This window comes from Manihot esculenta, chromosome 1 (genome assembly GCF_001659605.2).
Source record: "Manihot esculenta cultivar AM560-2 chromosome 1, M.esculenta_v8, whole genome shotgun sequence".
In the NCBI taxonomy this organism is placed as follows: Eukaryota; Viridiplantae; Streptophyta; class Magnoliopsida; order Malpighiales; family Euphorbiaceae; genus Manihot; species Manihot esculenta.
Window position 1 is genome coordinate 39,425,763 of NC_035161.2, and position 23,364 is coordinate 39,449,126.

The 23,364-nt window shown below is 26.5% G+C and overlaps 3 protein-coding genes across 3 annotated transcripts; 1 reads left to right on the forward strand and 2 right to left on the reverse strand.

Annotated features, from left to right (window-relative positions):
• Nucleotides 1-1,287: 1,287 nt before the first annotated feature.
• LOC110613402 (pentatricopeptide repeat-containing protein At2g31400, chloroplastic) lies at nucleotides 1,288-5,252 on the forward strand. The gene is made up of 4 exons (XM_021754499.2): nucleotides 1,288-3,474; nucleotides 4,270-4,486; nucleotides 4,571-4,755; nucleotides 4,856-5,252. Exons 1-4 carry the CDS (start codon nucleotides 1,523-1,525, stop codon nucleotides 5,118-5,120), a joined length of 2,619 nt encoding a protein of 872 aa, XP_021610191.1. The 5' UTR covers nucleotides 1,288-1,522; the 3' UTR covers nucleotides 5,121-5,252.
• A 1,628-nt stretch (nucleotides 5,253-6,880) lies between these two features.
• LOC110610843 (probable pectinesterase 29) lies at nucleotides 6,881-8,326 on the reverse strand. The gene is made up of 5 exons (XM_021750921.2): nucleotides 8,139-8,326; nucleotides 7,889-8,048; nucleotides 7,561-7,794; nucleotides 7,216-7,463; nucleotides 6,881-7,143 (listed from the first exon to the last, which is right to left on the reverse strand). The coding sequence occupies exons 1-5, from the start codon at nucleotides 8,324-8,326 to the stop codon at nucleotides 6,969-6,971; spliced, it is 1,005 nt and encodes a 334-aa protein (XP_021606613.1). The 3' UTR covers nucleotides 6,881-6,968.
• Nucleotides 8,327-12,597: 4,271 nt separating this feature from the next.
• LOC110610854 (pectinesterase QRT1) lies at nucleotides 12,598-19,875 on the reverse strand. Its single transcript, XM_021750933.2, has 11 exons — nucleotides 19,563-19,875; nucleotides 19,331-19,490; nucleotides 19,043-19,255; nucleotides 18,702-18,949; nucleotides 18,396-18,552; nucleotides 18,294-18,307; nucleotides 13,767-13,925; nucleotides 13,518-13,677; nucleotides 13,200-13,424; nucleotides 12,863-13,110; nucleotides 12,598-12,781 (listed from the first exon to the last, which is right to left on the reverse strand). Exons 1-11 carry the CDS (start codon nucleotides 19,793-19,795, stop codon nucleotides 12,598-12,600), a joined length of 2,001 nt encoding a protein of 666 aa, XP_021606625.1. The 5' UTR covers nucleotides 19,796-19,875.
• Between the last annotated feature and the right edge of the window lie 3,489 nt (nucleotides 19,876-23,364).

Here is a 23,364-nt window from a genome sequence, read left to right on the forward strand (position 1 = left end):
ATTTTTTAACTAAATTACTCGAACCTTATTTAATTGAGGTAATTTAGTAAAAAAATTTAAAATTTAAAGTGTCAAAATTTTTCTATTTGATTGATATTTTTCTTATTTCAAAAATTTTTACCAATTAATGGAAAGAGAGAAATTTATTTACTTTAATCTAATTAAATTATTTATTAAAAAATAATTTAAAAATAATATATTATTTTTTGAAATGAAAAAATAATATATTTAAACTAAAAAAAATAATATTTACATTTAATAGTAAAATATTCACTAACGTGTTATTTATATTTAATATGAATAAAATATATATTTAACAGAATTAAATTTAACATAATTATGTTGAGTTCATCACTAAAAAAAATATAAATTCAGCTATTACATATAAACATTTACTTCTGTTAAACGTACATATTGCGTTGATTTGGAAAATGTGTCACAACTCACAATCAAATCAATCATGTATATCCTACGGTTTGAAAGAGTGGGGAACAAGTTTCCACCGCCAGCCAATAAATTGAAAGGGTGGGAAGCAAGTTTCCTTCTTTTTTGTGTTGAAATAATATACAAAATTAATAGATTCAGATAAATAATTAAAAAAATTAAAATTACTTATTAAACCAATAATAATACTAAAAAGTTATGTTTGTATGAAAGCCGAAATTAAATTTAAATTTATTAAATTTTATAATTTTCAGTTGTTTGATGATCATCTAAATGTGATAAAAACACGTGGAGCATCTGAACAGTACTGGATCCATTCGCCGACTATTCAACTAACTAGACCCAGTTAAATCCGGTTGAGTTATGGAATACAATTGATTGGAATCGATTTAGAAGATCACTAAATCGATATGATCGGGTTTTATATAATTTCAAAAATTATTTATTATATTTATGTATTTTTAAAATTTTATAATAATTAAAATATTAATTTTTAAATTATAAAAAACAATATTTTATTATTAAAAAAATTATATTATATTAAAACTTATTTTAACAGGCGTAGACAGATTCAATTGGGACTTATTTTCGAAAAAATACTTTAAAAAGTTGGTGACGGACAGGCCAACCAGTTTTTTTTTTTTTAGTCGAAAAGGCCAACTAGCCGAGCACTGATTTGGCAACAAAATGGTGATAAAATTCAGTCACCGATCAGTATTAATCAGCCACGTAAGCACCATGGAGTTTTACCTCTAGTCAATGGACCCACTAGATTCAGGGTCCCGCTCTATGAGTGGCGGCGATTGTCTTAAATTTGGGTAAGATCCACCAAATAAAATGAAAACCACCAGATTGGTGACCAGAGAAAGAAAAAACCAAGAGGGGGAGAAGATTCCAATGCAAAGCCTAACTCAGCTCTGTATCACTCTCTTATCATCTCTGCCATATCCAAAATGATGGCGCTTCCTTCTCCTGCCAAACCCTTGCAAAACCTCCTCAGCGCCAGGTGCATCTCTTTCTTTAACTTGTGCATTAATCGTATTTGTCTGTAAAGTGTGCTTCTTTATCAAGAAATCGGATGGCGTCGACGCCACCACACTGCTCAATCACTGGAACCAAGCCTTATCAGAACCAACCTTACCCACAAAATCACTTGAATAATCACCGCCAAAGCCACCATCAGAACCCCCAACGACGCTGGACCAATCATAAAGTTTCTCTTGCAAAACCCCTTCTTTCTCCCTCCCCCCGCAGTGCACCTAAACCTGGTGCTTCCACTGGCGCCGCTCCCCATACCCAGAACCCTACCTTCACTTCTCTCTCCACTCTTCAACCAAAGAAATCTGAGCTCACCGCCGATTTCTCGGGTCGCTGTTCCACCCGATTCGTGTCAAAGCTACACATTGGGCGCCAAAAATCCATTCCGAATGCCCGGCACACCTCAGCCGCTGAGGAAGCTTTGCATCAAGTGGTCCTCTATGCGAAAGACGATCAGGCCCTTGAGAATGTGTTGCTCAATTTCGAGTCTCGGTTCTGTGGTTCCGATGATTATACTTTCTTGCTTCGAGAGCTTGGAAACAGAGGAGACTCTTCTAAAGCAATCCGATGCTTCGAGTTTGCAGTGAGAAGAGAAAAGAGGAAGAGCGAGCAAGGAAAATTAGCTAGTGCCATGATTAGTATTCTCGGGAGGCTAGGTAAAGTGGAGCTTGCAAAGGCTGTGTTTGAGACTGCTCTTAGAGAGGGTTATGGTAGCACTGTGTATGCTTTTTCTGCGTTAATCAGTGCTTACGGAAGAAGTGGTTACTGCAATGATGCTATTAAGGTTTTTTATTCATTGAAGGCTTATGGGCTGAAGCCAAATTTGGTCACTTACAATGCTGTGATTGATGCGTGTGGGAAAGGCGGTGTGGAGTTTAAGAAGGTAGTGGAGATTTTTGATGAGATGTTGAAAAATGGAGTGCGACCAGACCGAATTACATTTAATTCGCTGCTTGCTGTGTGTAGTAAGGGAGGGCTATGGGAGGCAGCAAGGAGTTTGTTTACTGAAATGATAAATAGAAGGATTGACCAGGATATATTCACTTACAATACACTTTTGGATGCAGTCTGTAAAGGTGGGCAAATGGACATGGCTTTTGAGATTATGTCTGAGATGCCTGCCAAGAATATATTGCCTAACGTTGTTACTTACAGTACTGTGATTGATGGGTATGCTAAAGTTGGTAGATTTGATGACGCTCTTAATTTGTTCAATGAAATGAAGTTTTTGGGGATTGGTTTGGATAGAGTTTCATATAATACTTTGCTTTCTGTTTATGCTAAGCTTGGAAGGTTTGAGGAGGCTTTGGATGTTTGTAAGGAGATGGAGAATTCTGGTATTAGGAAAGATGTCGTCACTTACAATGCACTTTTGGGTGGGTATGGAAAACAGTGCAAGTTTGATGAGGTGAGGAGAGTGTTTAAGGAGATGAAGGAGGCGTGCATATCACCTAATTTATTAACTTATTCAACCTTGATTGATGTTTACTCAAAAGGTGGCCTATACAAGGAAGCATTGGAAATTTTTAGGGAGTTTAAGAATGCCGGATTGAAGGCTGATGTTGTTCTATATACTGCACTCATAGATGCCCTGTGCAAGAATGGATTAGTGGAATCTGCAGTGACTTTACTTGATGAGATGACTAAGGAGGGAATCAGGCCTAACATTGTCACTTATAATTCTATAATTGATGCTTTTCGTGGGTCAGGAATCACACAATGTGTGGTTGATGATGCTGGTGTAGCCTGCATATTGCAAGTTAAGTCTTCATCTATAAGTGTTTTTCAGCAAGCTACTGAAAGTAATGTGACCGACAGGGAGGATGATAGGATCATAAAGATTTTTGGGCAGCTTGCTGCTGAGAAGGCAACTCAAGAAAATAACATTGGCAGGCAGGAAATTTTGTGCATTTTGGATGTCTTTCAGAAGATGCATGAGCTGGAGATCAAACCAAATGTTGTCACGTTCTCTTCCATTTTAAATGCTTGCAGGTGCGTAAAACTGAAGTTGTTGTCATTTTCTACAATAAGATTATTGCCATGGTAAATGTTTAAAAATGAGAACATGCTATATTTACACTCAGTAAGTTTATCGAATCAAGCTTGCTGGTGATGTGCTTTCATTTATTTTGGGATTTTGTATCTGAGGAAAATGTGTTATTAGACCTAAGAAAATTATACTGCAAAATTTTATCATACATCAGAAATAATACCTTGCAAGTTTAATAGTGGTTGCAGTATGGATGAAGCAAGTATTGCAAGGAATATTGTAAGTTTAATCTTATTTTTAAGTCAGAATTAGCAGGACCAATATCGATTTATTATTTTTTGACAGCATTGATAGAAGTGGTGCTTTTTTTTTTTCTCCATTTTTGATCCTTAATGATGCATGTTGCTCCTGGTCAATGCTCAATCAAGAAATATAAACTGTCTATATGAGTAGTTAATAATGATTAAAGGTCATTTTTCATGTTTCTCAAATTTGATGACCCTATTGGGGCATTTCCTTTGCTCTTTGTTCACTTGTACGTTGGTAATTATCCATCTGCCTCAAAACAAATCAAGCAGATCAACTGTTCTAGTATTTCTTTTAATGGAGCTTTGGTAAAGTACCTTGTGCTTTACACTTATTTATGGACAAAATTGGTTTAAGAATTGAGATTATCAGATTTCTGAAGTGGTGGTATCATATTCCTGCCTGCCCTGTATCTTTTGCTTGTTTTAGATACTTAAAGGATATTTAACTTCAGAGATGGTGTGATTTCAGTTGTTTCTCTCTGGATGCAGTCGCTGTGATTCCTTTGAAGATGCTTCAATTTTACTGGAGCAGCTTCAATTATTTGATGGCCAGGTGTATGGTGTGGCACACGGACTTCTAATGGGTTACAGAGAAAACGTCTGGGTGCAAGCACAGTCCATATTTGATGAACTCAAATTGATGGACTCTTCAACAGCGTCTGCCTTCTATAATGCTCTGACTGACATGCTGTGGCACTTTGGTCAGGTTAGTTTACCAATATTGCTGACTTTTGCCCATCTCTGTCTGTTTGGGTAATACTACATGAGAGTTATTCAAATATTTTTTCAGAAACGAGGGGCCCAACTGGTTGTACTTGAAGGGAAACGTCGGCAAGTATGGGAGAACGTCTGGACTGATTCTTGCTTAGATTTGCATCTGATGTCTTCTGGGGCTGCTCGGGCAATGATCCATGCATGGTTGCTGAACATACGCTCTATTGTGTTTGATGGCCATGAATTGCCAAAATTGTTAAGGTGTGCATATTATTTGCATTTATATTAGTGAAAGTAACGTCTCTTTTGTTGTCGTTTCATTATCCAGAGGAACAAATTTAAACAGCTGTTGTTTTTTCAGCATTTTGACTGGATGGGGCAAGCACAGCAAAGTAGTAGGTGATAGTGCACTGAAGCGAGCTGTTGAGGCACTTCTAACCGGTATGGGTGCACCGTTTCGGCTAGCAAAATGCAACATAGGTCGATTTATATCTTCAGGACCTGTTGTTGCTGCCTGGTTAAGAGAATCTGGCACACTAAAACTGCTTGTACTTCATGATGATAGAACTCATCCTGAAAATGTGAGCTTTGGTCAAATCTCTAATTTACAGATGCTTCCCTTGTAGCTTGTTGTATCATCCCCCCAACCCCTTAGCATGTTCATGTTTATTCCTTGTATGTGTTCCTCTGTGTGTGTGCATGAATGCGCAAGTGCATTCTTGCTTTTGCTTTAACATCAATTTTATCTTCGTGCTCCATCATCAGTTTGTATATGATATCATAGGTAGAGATATGTTTAGTGGATATATATATATTTATTTATTACGTTGTTTATTTATAATCAGAATTAATATAATAAAATAATAGCCATTAATATGATACTATCATCATCGTCAATGGTAAATGAACTTGAATAAAATTGTGAAATTAACTTTGATTAATATTTTGATAGTTGTAATTTTATTTGTGTTAAATTTTTAAATCAACCTAAGTTGAGATAGTTTAATAATTGAAGCACTTCCAAAGAGTTGCTGATTTCAGTGTTGGCTTAGCTGAGAGTAAGTAGAGAAGGGAAACAAATTAGGGCTTCGCAAAATAATTTCACCGTTATAATTTTATCTTTTAATTTTGGACAACAAAAGTCATTTTTATATTTTGTCATGATTATAATCAATATTCAAAATCAATTATCATCAGTCACATATAATATACACATGGAATTTTTTTTATATAATTTTTAATTTGAAATCATCAATATCTATTAAAACAAGCCAAATATTTATATTTTTTTCATGATTAAAGTCTCCTTTTAGTTTTAAATGAAAAAAAATTAATTTTTCACAATTATAGTAAATTTTATAAATTAATTTGAACTAGAGTTGCAGGTCTATGTTTAGTTTTTAATTTCTTCAATAAAATTTTAAACTCATATCATATTTCAGTTATAATTTAATCTTAATTTAATAAAAAAGTTAAATGAGTTCGTAAATAGTGAGTTACGGGCTATCCTTAGTTGGTTGTTGCACATCATAGGATAATAGCTCGTCATCTGTTGCTTTTTAGTAGGGTTTTTTTGTGAAACTCGAAGCATTGCATCTGGTGAGACTAAATCGTGCATTTGGGGTGACTATCGAATTTAGAGATTTTTAAGAGGTTTTATAATTTTAGAGATTGAATTTTAGTAATTTGGAAATTTTAATGAATAGATAGTGTTCATTTTATTCTTAACTAGGGTAATGAAAGTGATGATGTAGAATTAAAAATGAAAAGAAAAAATTAAAAATTACGTAGATTTGATTCGTGACTCTAATAAAATTTAATTTTAGAGGTCAGTTATAATCATAAAAAATTTAAAATAATGGTTTTTTTTCCAAAATTAAAATGTGAAACAATAATAGTTAAAAAATACAAAAATTTGATTTTTTTTGTTGAATATATCTTGATTTGAAATTTAAAATTATTAAAAATTATAAAAATTCACATTAAATATATATACATGACGCTAGTTAAAATTAATTTTAAATATAATTATAATTATAATAAAATTAAAAAAATAATTTCATTATAATAGTAAAAAGTTACATAAAATTAGCTTTTTTATCAGATAGACCAAAATATAAAAGGACAACATTCAAAGCTTCATTGTATTAGATTTTTTCCACCTAGACTCTGATATCAGTACCAATAATTATTGTAGACTTATTTTTTTTTTTTTTTTCAGAATTGAAGTTCAGACAATAACAAGATTAACAAATTGACTGATATATTTTTAGAACGAAATACTTTATTCTTAATTTTTTTTTTTTTGCATGTGTGCGCATATACACATGTGATATATACCTTCAATTAATTAAATTAATAATTTAATTATAAAAACAATTATAATTTTAATTAATATCCTTATTATTAATAGTAGAATTTTGCATGTGTGCGCATATACAGTGCAAATCTTTTGTTTTCAGAATCACAACGTATTAATAGTAGAATGTTAAATCAGGTGTCTTGGAAAGCCAACCATCTTCATCGACGTACGACATGTTCAAGAATTTCTGGAGTTCATTTGGATCTAGTTTCTTTTCCCATGGGACTCGTTTGGAAGTGTCGGCTCCTGGTCCTTTATTGTCTTCCTCTACATAAGTAAAATTTGCCCTGCAACATAGTTTTAAAGACAATTCATTGTTTGTAAGAGGTTAAAAATAATGATGTTTTGTTTGGTCTTACTCATGGTTAACGAAGTTCCAAGCATTCCAACCCTCAGGAGCTATGACATCTGACATGGTTGAGTTATAGAAAACAACAGTAGAATAAGGTCCCCAAGCTCTTCCAAGATCAACCGTGCCAGTCCCACTGATGTTACAATTTTTGAACACAAATCCATTCGAATCTTGTGGTTGTTGCTTCCTTTGTGCTGTTATATACCCAGTTACTCCTGGGGCGAATCTTCCTATGTTTACTGATATTTCACATCCCTGTGCATTCGAAAACAAATTAAACACTTGGATAAACTTTAAACATTATTTTTTTTTTTACAGATATTCTTATAATATGTAATAATTAGATGATCACCTCGTAAATAGATTGACCTTGTCCAAAAATGAAATCAACAGAACCTTCAATATAGCATGAATTGAAGTAATGGCGTCCCTCTTCATCCCATAAGGTATCTTGTAGCCCTACAAAGCCACATTCGTAGAAAGCACATTTATCTCCTAAGATTCTAGCAGCCACTGCTTGTTTCCAAATGAGTTCCTCTTTCATTATGTCGATTTTGTTCAGACCATCCGGTAAATTGTACGTATTCTGATGATTTAAAATAAAAAAAAGTCATATATTAACGTTAAAGTGCATATTTCTACCATTGAAAAAAAAAAAAAAAGATGTAGCTGGTCTTGACCTTGAATTTAATGCCTTTGGCTACGATGTTATCAGGATAAGAGGTGAAGGTGGCACTAGTGTGGGTCTCTTCATGATCACCCCATTCAATACTTGTCAACTCTCTGCCTGCTCCATCAAGAAAAATACATGACTTGTTCACTGGAATTGCTACTTTTTCGCTGTATAGAGCAACAAAGGCGACACAAATAATTATAAAAAAATATAAAATTAAAATATAAAGAGTATGTAAAAGAGATTTTCATGCATGCCTGTATTTTCCAGGAGAAATCTGAATACGTATCCATTGAGTATTCCCCTCAGGAACAAAGTCAATGGCACTTTGAACTGAAGTGAAATTTCCATGGCCTGAAATATCAACAGTGATGGTGCTTATTGTATTGGGTTGACAATCAGAAGCCTTACAGCCCCTTGATGAACAATGCAACAATAATACCATCCCACCAATAAAAAATAAATAGAGATTCTTCATTTTTCTTCTAGTGCCCACTTAAAAATTATTACAACCCAGATAATATTCTGGTTTATTCATCAAAACCCTTGCTACGTATTTATATATAAAAGAAAAATTATTTGTATATTTTATTAATTATAATAATCTCCATCACGGTAATATTATATTGCTGTAATTATGTACAATATGGTAAGAAGTGTCAGGAATAAGCAATTAAGGAAACTAATATAGCTGTAATTTTTATTCTAAATAATTTTTAGTATATACACATTTTTAATTTTAATATTAAAAATAAGTAATAAAAAATAATAATTAAAAAATATAATAATTACACTCATAAACTTAGTCCGATATCAAGTGAATCTGAGTAAATCTAAAAAGTCTCAGGTTCCACTTTTCTAATTTTCAATCTCCATTCTAAAAAAAATATAATAATTTAAATTTGGTTATATCATATTATCATTTTCACCATTTTAAATATTAATATTACTTTAAGAAATAATATTAATAATTTGAAAATCATACAGTAATATGTATATATTATATAATAGTATAGGTACATGAGTATATAAATGGTAACATATTGTAACTTACCAAATAATAAAAGAGGGTATAATTATTAAATAATTTGTTATTTACACATAAATAATTGAGAAATTAATAATTTAGTCATAATTTAAAGCAATTAACAACTTATCAGCAAAAAATAAAGGAAAATTATAAAATTAAATAAATTATATATTTTATAATTAATAAGTTGTTACTTGTCATATATATATATATACATTTATGTATATAATTAACAAATTTAGTATAAAAAATCTGCAATCAATTATTAAACAATTATTTAAATAATTAAATAAAATATAACAGAGAAAATAATCATGATATTTGAAAGAATAATAAAAAAGAATTAAATTAGCATAAAACATTATAAATAACTATATTTCTATATTATATATAAAAATGGAAAGAAGGGAAATAATAAAATTTCTCAAAATACCTCTACTAATTTTTTATAATTACAATATTTTTATTATTTAAAAATTTTAATTTAATTATATTATTATTCTATTTAATTTCAAATTAATTGAGAATATCTTTTTATACTTAAATTATATTTGATTAAGTGGTTTTTTTTATTTAAATTTAAACTTTATTAGATTAATTGATAAGATTTTTATTATTTTTATTTTAATTAAATAAATTTCTTATTTTTAACTTTAAATTTTAAATTCCTTAATGGATATAATTTTATTATGATTTTAATTCAATTACAATTATAGATTTGAGTTTAAAAATATTATATGTAAATTATCTTAATTAATTTTTTATTATAACTAAATTTATTAAAAATAAAATAAAATCGTCGTGAAAGCTTTTGATGTGAACTTAACCTTTTTCTAAAAAAAATATAAATTTTAATATTAAATTGAGTAATATTTATAATGTTTAAAAATTAAAATTTTTAAATATATTAAATTTATTACAATTATTAAATAATAAATTTAATAGCAGATAATTATTATTTATTTAAATGTAATTGAATTCTCATAAAATAATAATTAAATTAAGATGTAAAATTTATAATATCGTAAGTTATATATTATAAATATCTGAATGTTAAGTAATACTAAAATCATATCATACTATTTATTTATACGATAAAATAAAAAAAAAAGTTAATAAATCATAGAAATAATATATTCAATCTAGTTTTTCTTTGTTTGTTGATAGAAGCTTTAATAATTTGTATAAACTCAGTTTCAACAAATGAAGAGATTGTTATGTGGTAAAATTAAGTTTAAATTAGACGAACACACTTTTAACCTTAAAAATCATAAAAATAGTATTTAATGCTTTTATTTAAATAAAATTTAAAAGTTAAATAATTTTTTATTTTATTTTATAATTTTATAATTTTATAATTATTAAATTATTTTATTTTTATTTGTATTTAATTTAATTTTGAGATTTTTATTAATATATATATATTTTTAAAAAATAAAATATGATAACAAAATAAAAGTCATAAGAAAGGAAAACAGATAACATATATTTTTATTTTTTAGTTATTAATAAATTTATTATTTAAATTAATTTAAAGTATAAAAAATTAAAATTATGAGATAAATATTATTGAAATAATATATTTAAATATTAAATAATTATAAAAAAATATAAAATAAAAAAATTATTGATATTAAATTATTCGATAATAAGTGATTCTTTAATTATTAATAATTATATAAAAATTATAATTAAATATTAATTAATTATAAAAAGGAATATAAAAAGAATAGTTTGATAGCGTGTTGATCTTTTTAATTATAACAATGCAATTTATTTTTAAAGTAAAAATAATTGTTATTATTAAATAAGTATATAAATTCTACTATATACATGAATAATAGAAAAAATTAAATTTTAATATAAAAACTATAGTATAAAGTATATTCTTATACTTTTATATTTATTTTATTATTATAAATTTTATAACAATTTATTTTTTTATAGATAATAAAAATTGAAACTATTACATTTAACGTTAATATATTTAAATATTTATTTGAAAAAGCAAATAATCCTACCATTTATTTTAATGTTTACAAAAAATTTAAATTAATTATGATTTTACGTTACTTTATATTAATGCTTATATTTTATTAATTACATTTTTTATTTTTTACAATATTGATAATTATTTAAAAATTATTTTATATATAAAAATAATATATATAAATTAAAAAAATTATAAGTACATATAACGAGTATTAACAATATAAAAAAAAAACACATTAATTGATACTAATTAATTAAAATGCAAGAAATTTTTTTATATATAGTGGGATAATACTATAAAAAGAAATTTCTAGCTTTAGATAATAGATATATTTATAGATTCATGTGATTTAATTTGTAATAATTTTTTTTAATAATTTTATATTGTTAGCAAAATAATTTTTTTTAATATTATTAAATATTACTGAATAAATTATAATTCATTTTTTTTATATTTAAAAAAATTTATACATTAGTTTTTATATTTTCAAATTTAGTCCTTAAAATTTTATTTAGTTAATATAATAATATATAATTAAACTTTAAATTTTTTAATTAAAATTAATTCCAATATTTTATAAATTGATCCTAAATTTTGTAGTTACTACTTGTATTTATAATTTAATCTCTTTATTTATTAAAATTTTAATATATTATATGAGAAAATTGATAAAATAAAATTTAAGTAACAAATATGTCGTTTCTCTCGTGCCTGATTACATAACAAAATAAATCACTGAATTTGGATGCATATCATAGAAAGATTCTTAATTTATTTTTTATTTTATTATTTTATTGCTATAAAAAAATGAAATTTAATAATTATGAGATATTAGTTTGTAAAAGAAAACTTATTTATAAATAATTATAACACAAATTAAGATGAATTATAATTAAATAGACTATTTTATAAATAAAATAAAATTTTATATTTAAATTTAAAAATATAAAAACTAAATTACATGTTTTACTAAATTTTAAAAATTAAAATATAATTTATTTAAAGTAAAAATATTTTTAATTAATTTTTAAATATTATGTCAACCTTTATTAATAGTATTAGAAAAAAAATCTAATTTATTAATGAAATAAAACTACAGAATTCTTTTTGTGACAAATAAAATAACACGATTCTAATTAAAAAAAAATTAATTGGCCAAAAAATTAAAAAAAAAAAAATCAATGGAATCAAACCAGTAAAACCAATTAAGCCGGTAAAAAGCGGTAAATATTTCTTTTTTGAAATAGAATAAGCGATAAATATTAAAAGTTAGTTATATTTTTATATTAAAATGTATATTTTCTTAATAAATTTTAATTGAATGAAATTAAAATGGTATTGACTATTGAGTTTGAATATTAAGCAAAGCTAACCATTTGGTTTGATCATTAGACCAAATCAATTACGTGTATTCATGATTATCGGGCTGCAAATATTAGGCCTACCGGAATCTAAATAAAAAGGGATTGGATTGGACCGATCCACTGCGGGTTCAAAAAGCAAGATATCATCTTCATGTCAGTTTACGTAAATCAGTTAAAGAATTATGGGTAAACTTATCTCTCACTTTGAGACTAATTTAACAAAATAATCTCATAATTTCGATGATCAATTTGGGCAACATCTATGTGCAACGACATTAAAATTATTCTTGACTACACTGCTAATCTTTTGTTTTCACAACTACAACACATCAAAGTGCTATTTTAGTAGAATTTAAATCAGGTATCTTGGCAAGCCAACCATCTCCATTGATGTACGATATATCCAAGAATTTATAAACCTCATTTTCACCGAGTTTATTTATCCATGGGACTCGCTTGGACGTGTTGGCTCCTGCTCCTTCATTATCTTTCTCTACGTAAGTAAAATTTGCCCTGCAACATAGTTTTAAAGACAACTTTTTTGTAAGAGGCTAAAAATAATGATGTTTTGTGTGGACAAAAGAGTAGTCTTACTCATGGCCAACGTAGTCCCAAGCATTCCAACCCTCAGGAGTTATAACATTTGAGATGGATGAGTTATAGAAAACAACAGTAGAATAAGGTCCCCAAGGTCTTCCAAGATCAACCTTGCCAATCCCACTGATATTACAATTTTTGAACACGAATCCATTGGTATCTTGTGGCTGTTCTTTCCTTTGTGCTGTTATACTCCCAATTAATCCTGGGCCGTATCTTCCCATAGTGATTGATATCTCACATTTCTGTGCATTCAATAACAAATTAAACGTTTAGACAAACTTTATAAATATTTGCAGACATTCTTATAATTAATATGTAGTAATACGATCACCTCGTAAATAGATTGACCATCGCCAAAAATGAAATCAATGGATCCTTCAATGTAGCATGCATTGAAATAATGGCGTCCCTTTCCATCCCATAAGGTATCTTGTATCCCTATAAAGCCACATTCGTAGAAAGCACATTTGTCGCCCACGATTCTAGCAGACACTGCTTGCTTTCGAATGAGTCTTCTTTTCATCAAGTTGAATCCAATTTTTAAATTGAATGTATTCTGTTGATATATATACTAACGTTAGAGTACTTTTTTCTACGATTTAAAAAAATTAAAAAGAAAAAAAAAAGAAAAGATGAAGCTGATCTTGACCTTGAATTTAATGCCTTTGGCTACGATGTTATCAGAATAGGAGGTGAAGGTGGCACTAGTGTCTGTCTCTTCATGATCACCCCATTCGATACTCGTCAACTTTCTGCCTGCTCCATCGAGAAAAATACATGATTTGTTCACTGGAATTGCAACTTTTTCCCTGTATATATACCAACACGTACAGCCACATCAAAAAATATAATATATTAAAATAATTATGACAATAAAGAAGAGCTTTTTCATGCATGCCTGTATGTTCCAGGAGAAATCTGAATACGTATCCATTGAGTATTCCCTTCAGGAACAGAGTCAATGGCAGTTTGAACTGAAGTGAAATTTCCATGGCCCGAGATATCAACAGTAATGGTGTTTATTGTATTGGGTTGACAATCAGAAGCCTCACAGTCACTTGATGAACAATGCAACAATAATACCACCCCACCAATCAAAATTAAACAGAGATTCTTCATTTTCCTTCTAGTGGGTAGTTGAAAATGATTAGCAGCCAGATGACAGTGTGGTTTATTTATCAAAAGTCTTGCAATCACTTTATATATATAGACTGCTCTGCCAAGGGAAAAATTATTACATGATAGATTATTTTGTATAATACTTATATATGGTATAGAAATTTATTACATTTCTAGCTTTGTAATGCAAATCTCTTTGCTGATAAATTTATAATATTTTTATTATTGTTAAGTTTTGCAATTTATATATTTTTTTAATTTTAATATAAAAATAAAATAATATTTTAAATTTATTATTAACTACTTCATATTTTGTTTTTATTGCTTCTTATGTGATCTAAATTTTTGCTCTTTATGTTTTTTATGTATATTTTATAATAAAATGAAAAAAATATAGCAATATAATAATGGAATAATAATTTCACAATATAATAGTTTAAATTTGGTTAATATATATATATATATATATTATCATTTTCTTCATTTTAAAATATCAACAATTTTATATGCATTCTAAAATATTAATATTATTTTAATAAATAATATTAATAATTTGAAAACCATACAGTAATGCAAATTGAAAACAATGAAAATATAATTATATGTATATATTACGTAAAAATTTTATTGGATGAAAAAATTTAAAGGTTTATGACCACTTACAATTATTTTTTAAATTCAAAATTTTAGATAATAAAATTAAATTTTTTATATTTACCTCGATTTTTACTATTAATTTCAATCAATTTTAATAAAAATTTTATAGTCTACATATCATGCAATATTTTTTTCTTGAAAGGATTATTAAAAAAAAACGTTTACATTAATTATATTTATATCCAAAATTTTAAATTTTAAATAATAAATTTAAATTTTTTAAATAATTATAACTAAAAAATTAAAATAAATTTAAAAAATTAATTACAAATTACAATATAATTTTTAAAGTTTTATATTAAGAAAACATATACTTCTTTAATTTAAATTTTATATTGAAGTATATTTATTTTATATTTATAATATATAATATTAAATAAATATTTACTATCATTAAATTTTTATAAAATATTACATATAAATATTATATATTAAAATATTTATATTCACAATTATAAATTATTGAATGTTTACACTCACAATTATAAATTTTATTTATATATATATATATATATATATATATATTTAACATTTAAAAGACTGTAATTTATATTAATAATATTAGATAAAATAAAATATTATTATATATTTTAGTTTGTAAAATCACCCGTTTATGATTTTTATAAAATTCAAATCTCTTAATTGTATTTCTTATGAGTTGTTTGATATATTTAATATTTTATTTTGCTCATTTATATAAAAAAGTAAACTTATGTATATTATTTTATTGGCTTATTAAACAGAAAATTTCATATCAATAATATTAAATAAAATAAAATATTATATATTTTAATATATAATTTTTTTACATTTTAAAATTTTATTAAATTACAATATGCATATAAAAATAGAATGAAAAGTAAATAGTGTGTTTTAAAAAAAAGATATTATTGAAATAAAAAATATGTATTTATAAATTATTTTATTAATTAAATAAAATTTTAAAAATTATATTATAATTTATCATTAATTTTTTTAGTTATAATTATAATAAATTGAAAAAAATTTAAATTTATTATTTAAAATTTAAACTTTAAATATAAATATAATTAATCATATTTAAATTTTTTTATCTGGTAATCCTTTTAAGGAAATACTTCATAATGCATGGATTAAAAAAATTTAGTCAAAATTGATTGAGATTAATGGTTAAAATTAAAGTAAATATGAAAAAATTGATTTTATTATTTAAAATTATAAACTTAGAATATTATAAAAAGTTATAAATTTTTAAATAATAAACTTAGAATATTGTAAAAAATCGTAAATTTTTAATTTTTTTTATCAAATAGACAAATCTAAAACTATAGGGATATGAGTAAATGTTAATATATTGTAACTTACCTAATAAAAATATCCACTTGCTATGATATTAAGAACATAATTATTAAATGAATTTTCGATTTACACATAGATAATTGAGAAATTAATTTATTCATAATTTAAAGCAGTTAACAACTAGTCAGCAAAAAAAAAGGAAATTATAAAATTAAATAAATTATATATTTTATAAATAATAAGTTGTTACTTGCCATATATATATATATATATATATATATATATATAATTAACAAATTTAGTATCAAAAGTCTGCAATCAATTATTTGAATAATAAAATTAATATAATAAAAGAAAATAATCATGATATTTGAAAGAATAATGAAAAGAGAAATAACGAATAATAAATATTAGTTCAAAATCAAAAAATTTATTATTATTATTATTAAATATTATTGATAAATTATAATTTATTTTTTAATATTTAATTATAAGATTTATGTGTTAATCTCTGTATTTTTAAGTTTAATATTTAAAATTTTATTTAGTTAATACAATGATATTCGTAATTAAATTTTATATTTTAAATTAAAATTAATACTGATATTTTTATTAATTTATCTAAATTTTATAATTATTAATAAGTTTTTAAATTTATAAATTAATTTCTTTATTTATTAAAATTTTAATATTTTATATGAGAAAATTAATAAAATAAAAATTAAAAAAATATATCATTTCTTTTTTGCTTTATTAAATAAAAAATAAATCACTGAATCTGGATGCATATTGTATAAAGAGTCTTAGTTTGATTTTTATTTTATTTTTTTATTATTAAATATAAGATAATAGAATTTAAAATAAATTACATTTTAATTTTTAAATTTTAATATAATTTTTATAGATAAATACTTAAATCTTTTTATAATTAGTTGGTTTAAATTATAAAAGTATATAAATATCTTTGTTATCATTTTTTAAATAGATAAATTATATTTGAGTTCTCGAATTTAAATATAATTAATGGATTAATTTTTATATTTTTAAAAAATATACTTAAATCCCTTTTAATAATCAGTTGGTTTTTATTTATTATTATTCAAATATTTTAATAATTTATTTTTATTTGAAAGAATACTTAAATCCCATTAATTTTTATCTATAATATCTCATTTAACTAATTTTTAATACTTTTATTTTGTAATTTTATTTATTAAAATACTTATAATTTTAAAACTTTTAGAAAATATTTATAATTTTAAACTATTTTTAAGTGGTATCAAATAATTTTTAAATAGATTGTAAATTTTTATAAAGAGTATTTTTAGAAAAAAATATATTTTAAGAAGAAATTTGATCATTCACTAATCTTGAAATAATATTTATAATTATGAAAGAATTGTAATTTTGAACGAATTAAATAGAGAGATATTTAAAAATTTAATTTTAAAAATATAAAGATTAATCCGTCAATTATGCTAAAATTTAGATATCAAAATGTAATTTATACAATAAAAAAATCAATATTGGAAAAATTTAAGTATTCATGAGAATATTTTAAGTATTTGAATGTTTATTCCCTTTTTATCTGTTGACTAATGAAATTATAAAGGGAAGGACATTTAATTTGAATAGAATGATTATATAAAAATTTAAATATTCATTTTTAGAAATAGAGAATCAATCCATTAATTACATTAAAATTCAGAATTTAAATTATAATTTATCTTAAAATTTAATAAATATGGAAGATTAAATTAAAAAAATTAAAAATACTTATTTCTAAGTAATTTTAATATATAAAGATTAAGTTATAAAAATATAAAGATGAATTATAAATAAATAGAATATTTTATTAATAACACGAAATTTTATGATTAAATTTAAAAATATATGAATTAAATTATATATTTTATTAAATTTTAAATATTAAAATATAATTTATCTTAATTAAAAATTATTTTTAACTTAATTTTGAATATTACACTAACATTAATTAACGATATTAAAGAAAAAAATTTATTTTATTAACAAACCAAAATAATAGGGTAATTTTTTTATAATTGTCTCCATTTATGGACTCTGCATTCCCATCTTACTTTTAAACAAATGAATTTGTTATATTACTTGTTGTTGGTTATTATAAATGAAATTTGAATCAAGTTAAAAAAAAAAACTCATTCTTTTATCAAAGATAAATAGAATATTATTAAAAGGGTCTTAGAAAGGTTTAACATTACAGAACAAAGGCCCAAGGCCGAAGGAACTACAACCACATAAAGAGTCTCCATGCCTAAAAGAGATAAAGCTTAATAAACAATAAACCCTAAAACCTTAGCAAATTAATTGGGAAGTACATCTTTGATCTCACAATGAATGCGACAACTGATAGAAAAGAAAGAAAAGAAACAAGTTTATTCTTGGTAAACCAAAAAAGAATCAGTTGAACAACATATGAAATTGATTAGGAGACAGTAGGTAACTTGGCAATCCAGCCATCTTCATCAATGAACGACATAGTCACAAATTTGCTGAGCTGAAAATCATCCAATTTCTGCAACCACGGTACTCGGTTGGCAGTATCAGCCCCTCGTCCTCTATTATTAGTCTCCACATATGTGAAATTTGCTCTGCAATTTCCCACAAGTCTTGAATGTTAATGATTTTATGTATACATGTATATACATATACCTTTTGGTTCTTTTAAATGGAAACTACCTTTGAGAAAAAAAAAACTAATGAAAGACAAATATTTTATCAAAATTTAGGAGATTCTTACTCGTGACCAACGAAGTCCCAAGCACTCCAACCTTGAGGGACTACCACGTCTGTAATGGTTGAGTTATAAATAATGACAGTAGAATAAGGTCCCCAGGCTCTGCCTAGACAAGCTTTACCAATCCCAGTGATCTTACAGTTTTTGAACACAAAGCCACTGTGTTCTTCTGCCCATTCCTTCTTCTGGGCTGTTATGCATCCTGGTTTCCCTGGTCGATATTTCTCTACATTAAGAGATATTACACATTCCTGCATGTAAACCACACATTAGTGAATTATGTTATGGATCCATAACATTATGAGTACACTTCAAATACTGTCTATTTATTACTATATGCTTACATCATATATAGATTGAGCAGCACCATAGATAAAATCCATAGCACCTTCAATGTAGCATTTTTTGAAGTAGTGACGGCCTTTATCATCAAAAAACGTATCTTGTATCCCAAAGAAGGCGCAGTGGTAGAAAGCAGTTTTATCTCCTCGTATTCTAACTGCAGGAGCTCGTATCCAGATGATTTTATCTTCTCTAATTTGTAGATTATACGTGTTCTGTTAAGATAGATTATGATGAGACCAACAATTAACTTAAAAAGCTGAGCAATATCAAACCTTATTAATCTTTACCTTGAACGTAATGCCTTTGGCTACAATATTGTCCGAATATGAAATGAAGATAGCACTCGTGGGTAAATCTTGATGGTCGTCAAACTCAACACTTGTATGATGGCTACCGGATCCTTCAAGAAAAATGCATGGTTTCTTTAGAGGAATTACAACCTTTTCTCTGCAAAATATAAAAGAAGTTATACAACACTTGTATTAGAAGTGTATACGTTTAGAAGAGTTTGTTACCTACTTGTATTTGCCGGCAGAAATTCGGATACGAATCCACTGGGTATTATTTTCTGGAACTGAATCAATGGCGCTTTGAATTTTAGTGAAGTTTCCATGTCCTGATTTATCAACAAAAATAGTATACGCTACTTTATATTGATTGGATTCGTTTAACTGGCAATCCAAAGCCTTACAGACACTCATCGTTACCGACAGTAACATCCAAATGAACAAAACTGTACGAAGATTCTGCATTTCGCAGGAGAAACAATTAGCCTTCTGATAAATGATCCAGAGGACTATAATTATAACTATTACTTAAGCAACAGAGACAATCTGAACTTCTGATAATAACTCTCAGAGATTATGTTTTTATACGTTGAGAATGAAGTTGTTGAGTGGGTCCCTCCAGCGTAGAGGGCATCACATGTAAGGATACAAAATCGGCTACCACCAATTGAAGAAATCAATTTCTTCACTTGGTGGAAAACAAAGTCGGGCAAAATGTCCACCAAATGAAGAAAATGATTTCTTCATTGGTGGAGGCAAGCTCAACCATTTTTAGTTAGTTCTGTTCAGAGCAAGGGTTGAGTGACTTCGAGAACTTGCATGTAGTTCTAAACAAATATATTGAGAAATGAGATTTTATTATATTTTATTTTAATAAGGAAATAATGAGTTTTTTTTATATAATTAATTCGTGGACATAACTCAAAATTGAAGGTTAACCAGTTCTAATATTTTCTACTTAATTAGGACATGGGAGTTTCAAAAGGTGCTAAAGAACATGCAGCTGGACATGGAGAGGTACAGATGTCAATCGTTTCGTAAAGGAAATTGAAAGTTATTATTGTAGTGTAGCAGTTAGATGATGCTGATGTGATAATTAGTTACTTGGTTGTAACGGTTTTTAATTGCTGGATTGAGTATTGACGAGAATTGTAGCAGTTGTAACTACGTTAATCCGCCGAAGAAACTTTCCCCTGCACTTACCTTGCAAGATTTGATAACTGCCTAACCATGTAATAAAAGCAAAAGATTATATGTTTGAGATTTAACAAATTAAAAGAGCAAAGTTCTGGCTTTTGCTGCAGTTTTTTAAGGTACTGAATAGAAGGAAAGCGAGGAAACTGATCTGCGTTGATTGAAGTTCAAGATTTGGTGCATTCACACTCACGATTCAAGATAAACCTGATCACGTTAACCATCCTATGAGATTCTTAAAATGTACGTAGGGTATGTATACACGCCTGTAAGAAAAAGCATGAGTCGATTTCACATGTTTCATGGGCTTCACAACCAGAAGAAATTTACGTGGGCTGAAATGGCATCTTTCGTATATAAATGAATCTTTTGATAATGGATCTACATGTTTCGGCTGCAAAAATGGGCCGCGGCAAATTGTTATGAAGAAATTTATTATTTGATTTGAAAATTTAAAAAATATATTAAAATGATATTAAATTTTTAAAATTTATTAATTAATTATTTTGATAATTTATTTATTAAATATTTTAATATTTAAGTTCAATGATTTAAAAAAATTATTAATTAATATTTTAATTTTATAAAAATATTTACTAATTAATCTATTTATATCACTTTAAATTTTAAAAAAAAAATTAATACATTTTTAAAAATATTAAAAAAGTTTGAATATTTGACTGCAAATCAGGAAAGAATATTCTCAACTAAATGTGGATTAGTTAAGCAAACTACTCTCATTCTAAGAAATTAATTAATTAAATTAAATTAATCAAACCCTAATTGCTAATACAACAGGTGTCATAAACTCATTTGTGAGTGTGGACCAATTTCTCCAATGTTGCATGGGCGAAGGAAGAATTTGCCACATGTCCAGGCCATGAATCTTGAATTGAAAAGAGAAAGCAGAGTCGTGTCCCTGAGGTACGAGTCGAAAACAAACGCCGACCAATTGTATTTTTATGTCATTATCAAGTGTAGATGCAGGTAAGAATTCCCTCCAGGTGAAGTTGCTTGGAGTGGCTTTGGTCCACCGACAATTCGACGACTCTGACGAATCCATTTTGCTTCCGTGCATCGTTGCGCACCTAGGGCTTTTTCTTTATTGGTTTCTTTTATCCTTTATTTTTAACTTTTTTAAACAAATTCTTTCATCCATTGAAGGTCCTTTTTATATTAAAAAAATAAAGAAAAATAATAAAAGTCTTTCGAAATACCAAGTGAATAGAAGTTAAGAAAGCCTATCTACTCTTGTGTATTACTAGCTTTTGGATTCTTCCTTTTGATTTTCTCCGTTGGGTTGGGCTGTGCAGATAGATGACATCGCCAAAATCCACATCAAGAAAGGTAGGCCACGCCACATTATTGTAGTGGAAGGGGGGAAAGGGAATGAACAATATCTGCGGAGAATTCACGGCTCCCTATCCGCCAAAATACTAAAGGTGACTGCTCTTTAAAAGCAACTAAAATTAGCCCAGTTGAAGTGGGCATCTTCTGATAAAAAGTAAACTGCAGAGATTACTCCGAATATAATTTGACATGAAATTCACAAGCAATAATGCAGAACAACACATGAGGATGATAAATTCTTTTATTTTATCACAGCCACCACATCCATATTCCTACCATTTTTTTAATCTGAAACACTCAAGGATCTTCCTTTAATACTTTATATATTGAAGAAGAATATTTGGTAGCACAGAAAATGGGTCAACTCCGTCTTGCATTTGCGATTAGGTTAAATATTTTTAATAAAAATCAAAATTAAAATATGAAAATTTCAAATTAAATGTTTTTTTTAATTAATCATTTCAGTTAATCGTATTTAATTTTAAATCACTACTGAAAAGCAGCAGTTGGGAGAAAATTGTAATTGAGTTATTCGTTAATTAGTCGAGTCTCCCTGGGCAGTTAATTATTTCCTCTGTCTATTATTTTAATAATTCAAAATTTCGTCGGCGATTTAAAGTTAAAAAAAAAAAAGTCTTTAAAAACAATTAAGGATAGAAAAAACGGATTTTTTTTTTATCCTTTACTATGTAATTAAGGACAAACATCGATTCCGAAATTTTGAGAACGCTAAATCGAATTTGACAAACTAATTATTCAGTACTGCTTCATATTTAATTAGCAATTTATTCAAAAAAAATTCAAAACATTACATCCTCACATCTCAGAAGAAAATATTTATAAAATTATTGCAAATTTAAACACCTTTAAATTCACTAATTTTATTGTTATTACATTATAAAAATAAAATTACTATTATATAATAACTTTTTTTTAGGCGGATCAATTAATTTTGAATTTTGCAGTAGATTTTGAATTAGATTTAATTTCTCTTGTCGACATCTATTTGAAACTCACAATAATTTTTTAAAAAAAAGATTTCGAAATACACTAGTTTCAAAATTGTAACGAGGCCGCAAGCTTGATCACAAAATTCAAAGTGAAAATTTTATTGTTTAAGAGATAAATTTTCTATTTTTATCGTCTTTTTTAGATTTTTTTGTAATTTTCTAAATTAAAATTTTTGTTATTATATAAATTGCTCTTTTCTTATTTGTTTGAGATACTTTTCAATTTTAAAGAATTCAATAAAAAATTTCGGTTTTCAGTTTTTCATTTTCTAAATTTCATTTTAGCTAAATGTTATTGGTTAAAACTCCCGACGGAGTTTAATTAGTCCTATTTTAATTGGTATCATAGCAAAATTCATCCATGGCCGACAACCAAAAGGCGTGACTCACTACAGTTGAAGCATTCTTAGCAAAATTAAGGGAGATGATCAGGCAGCTAGCCCTACAATAGGGTAACAATGAATCTGCCACAGCCGAACA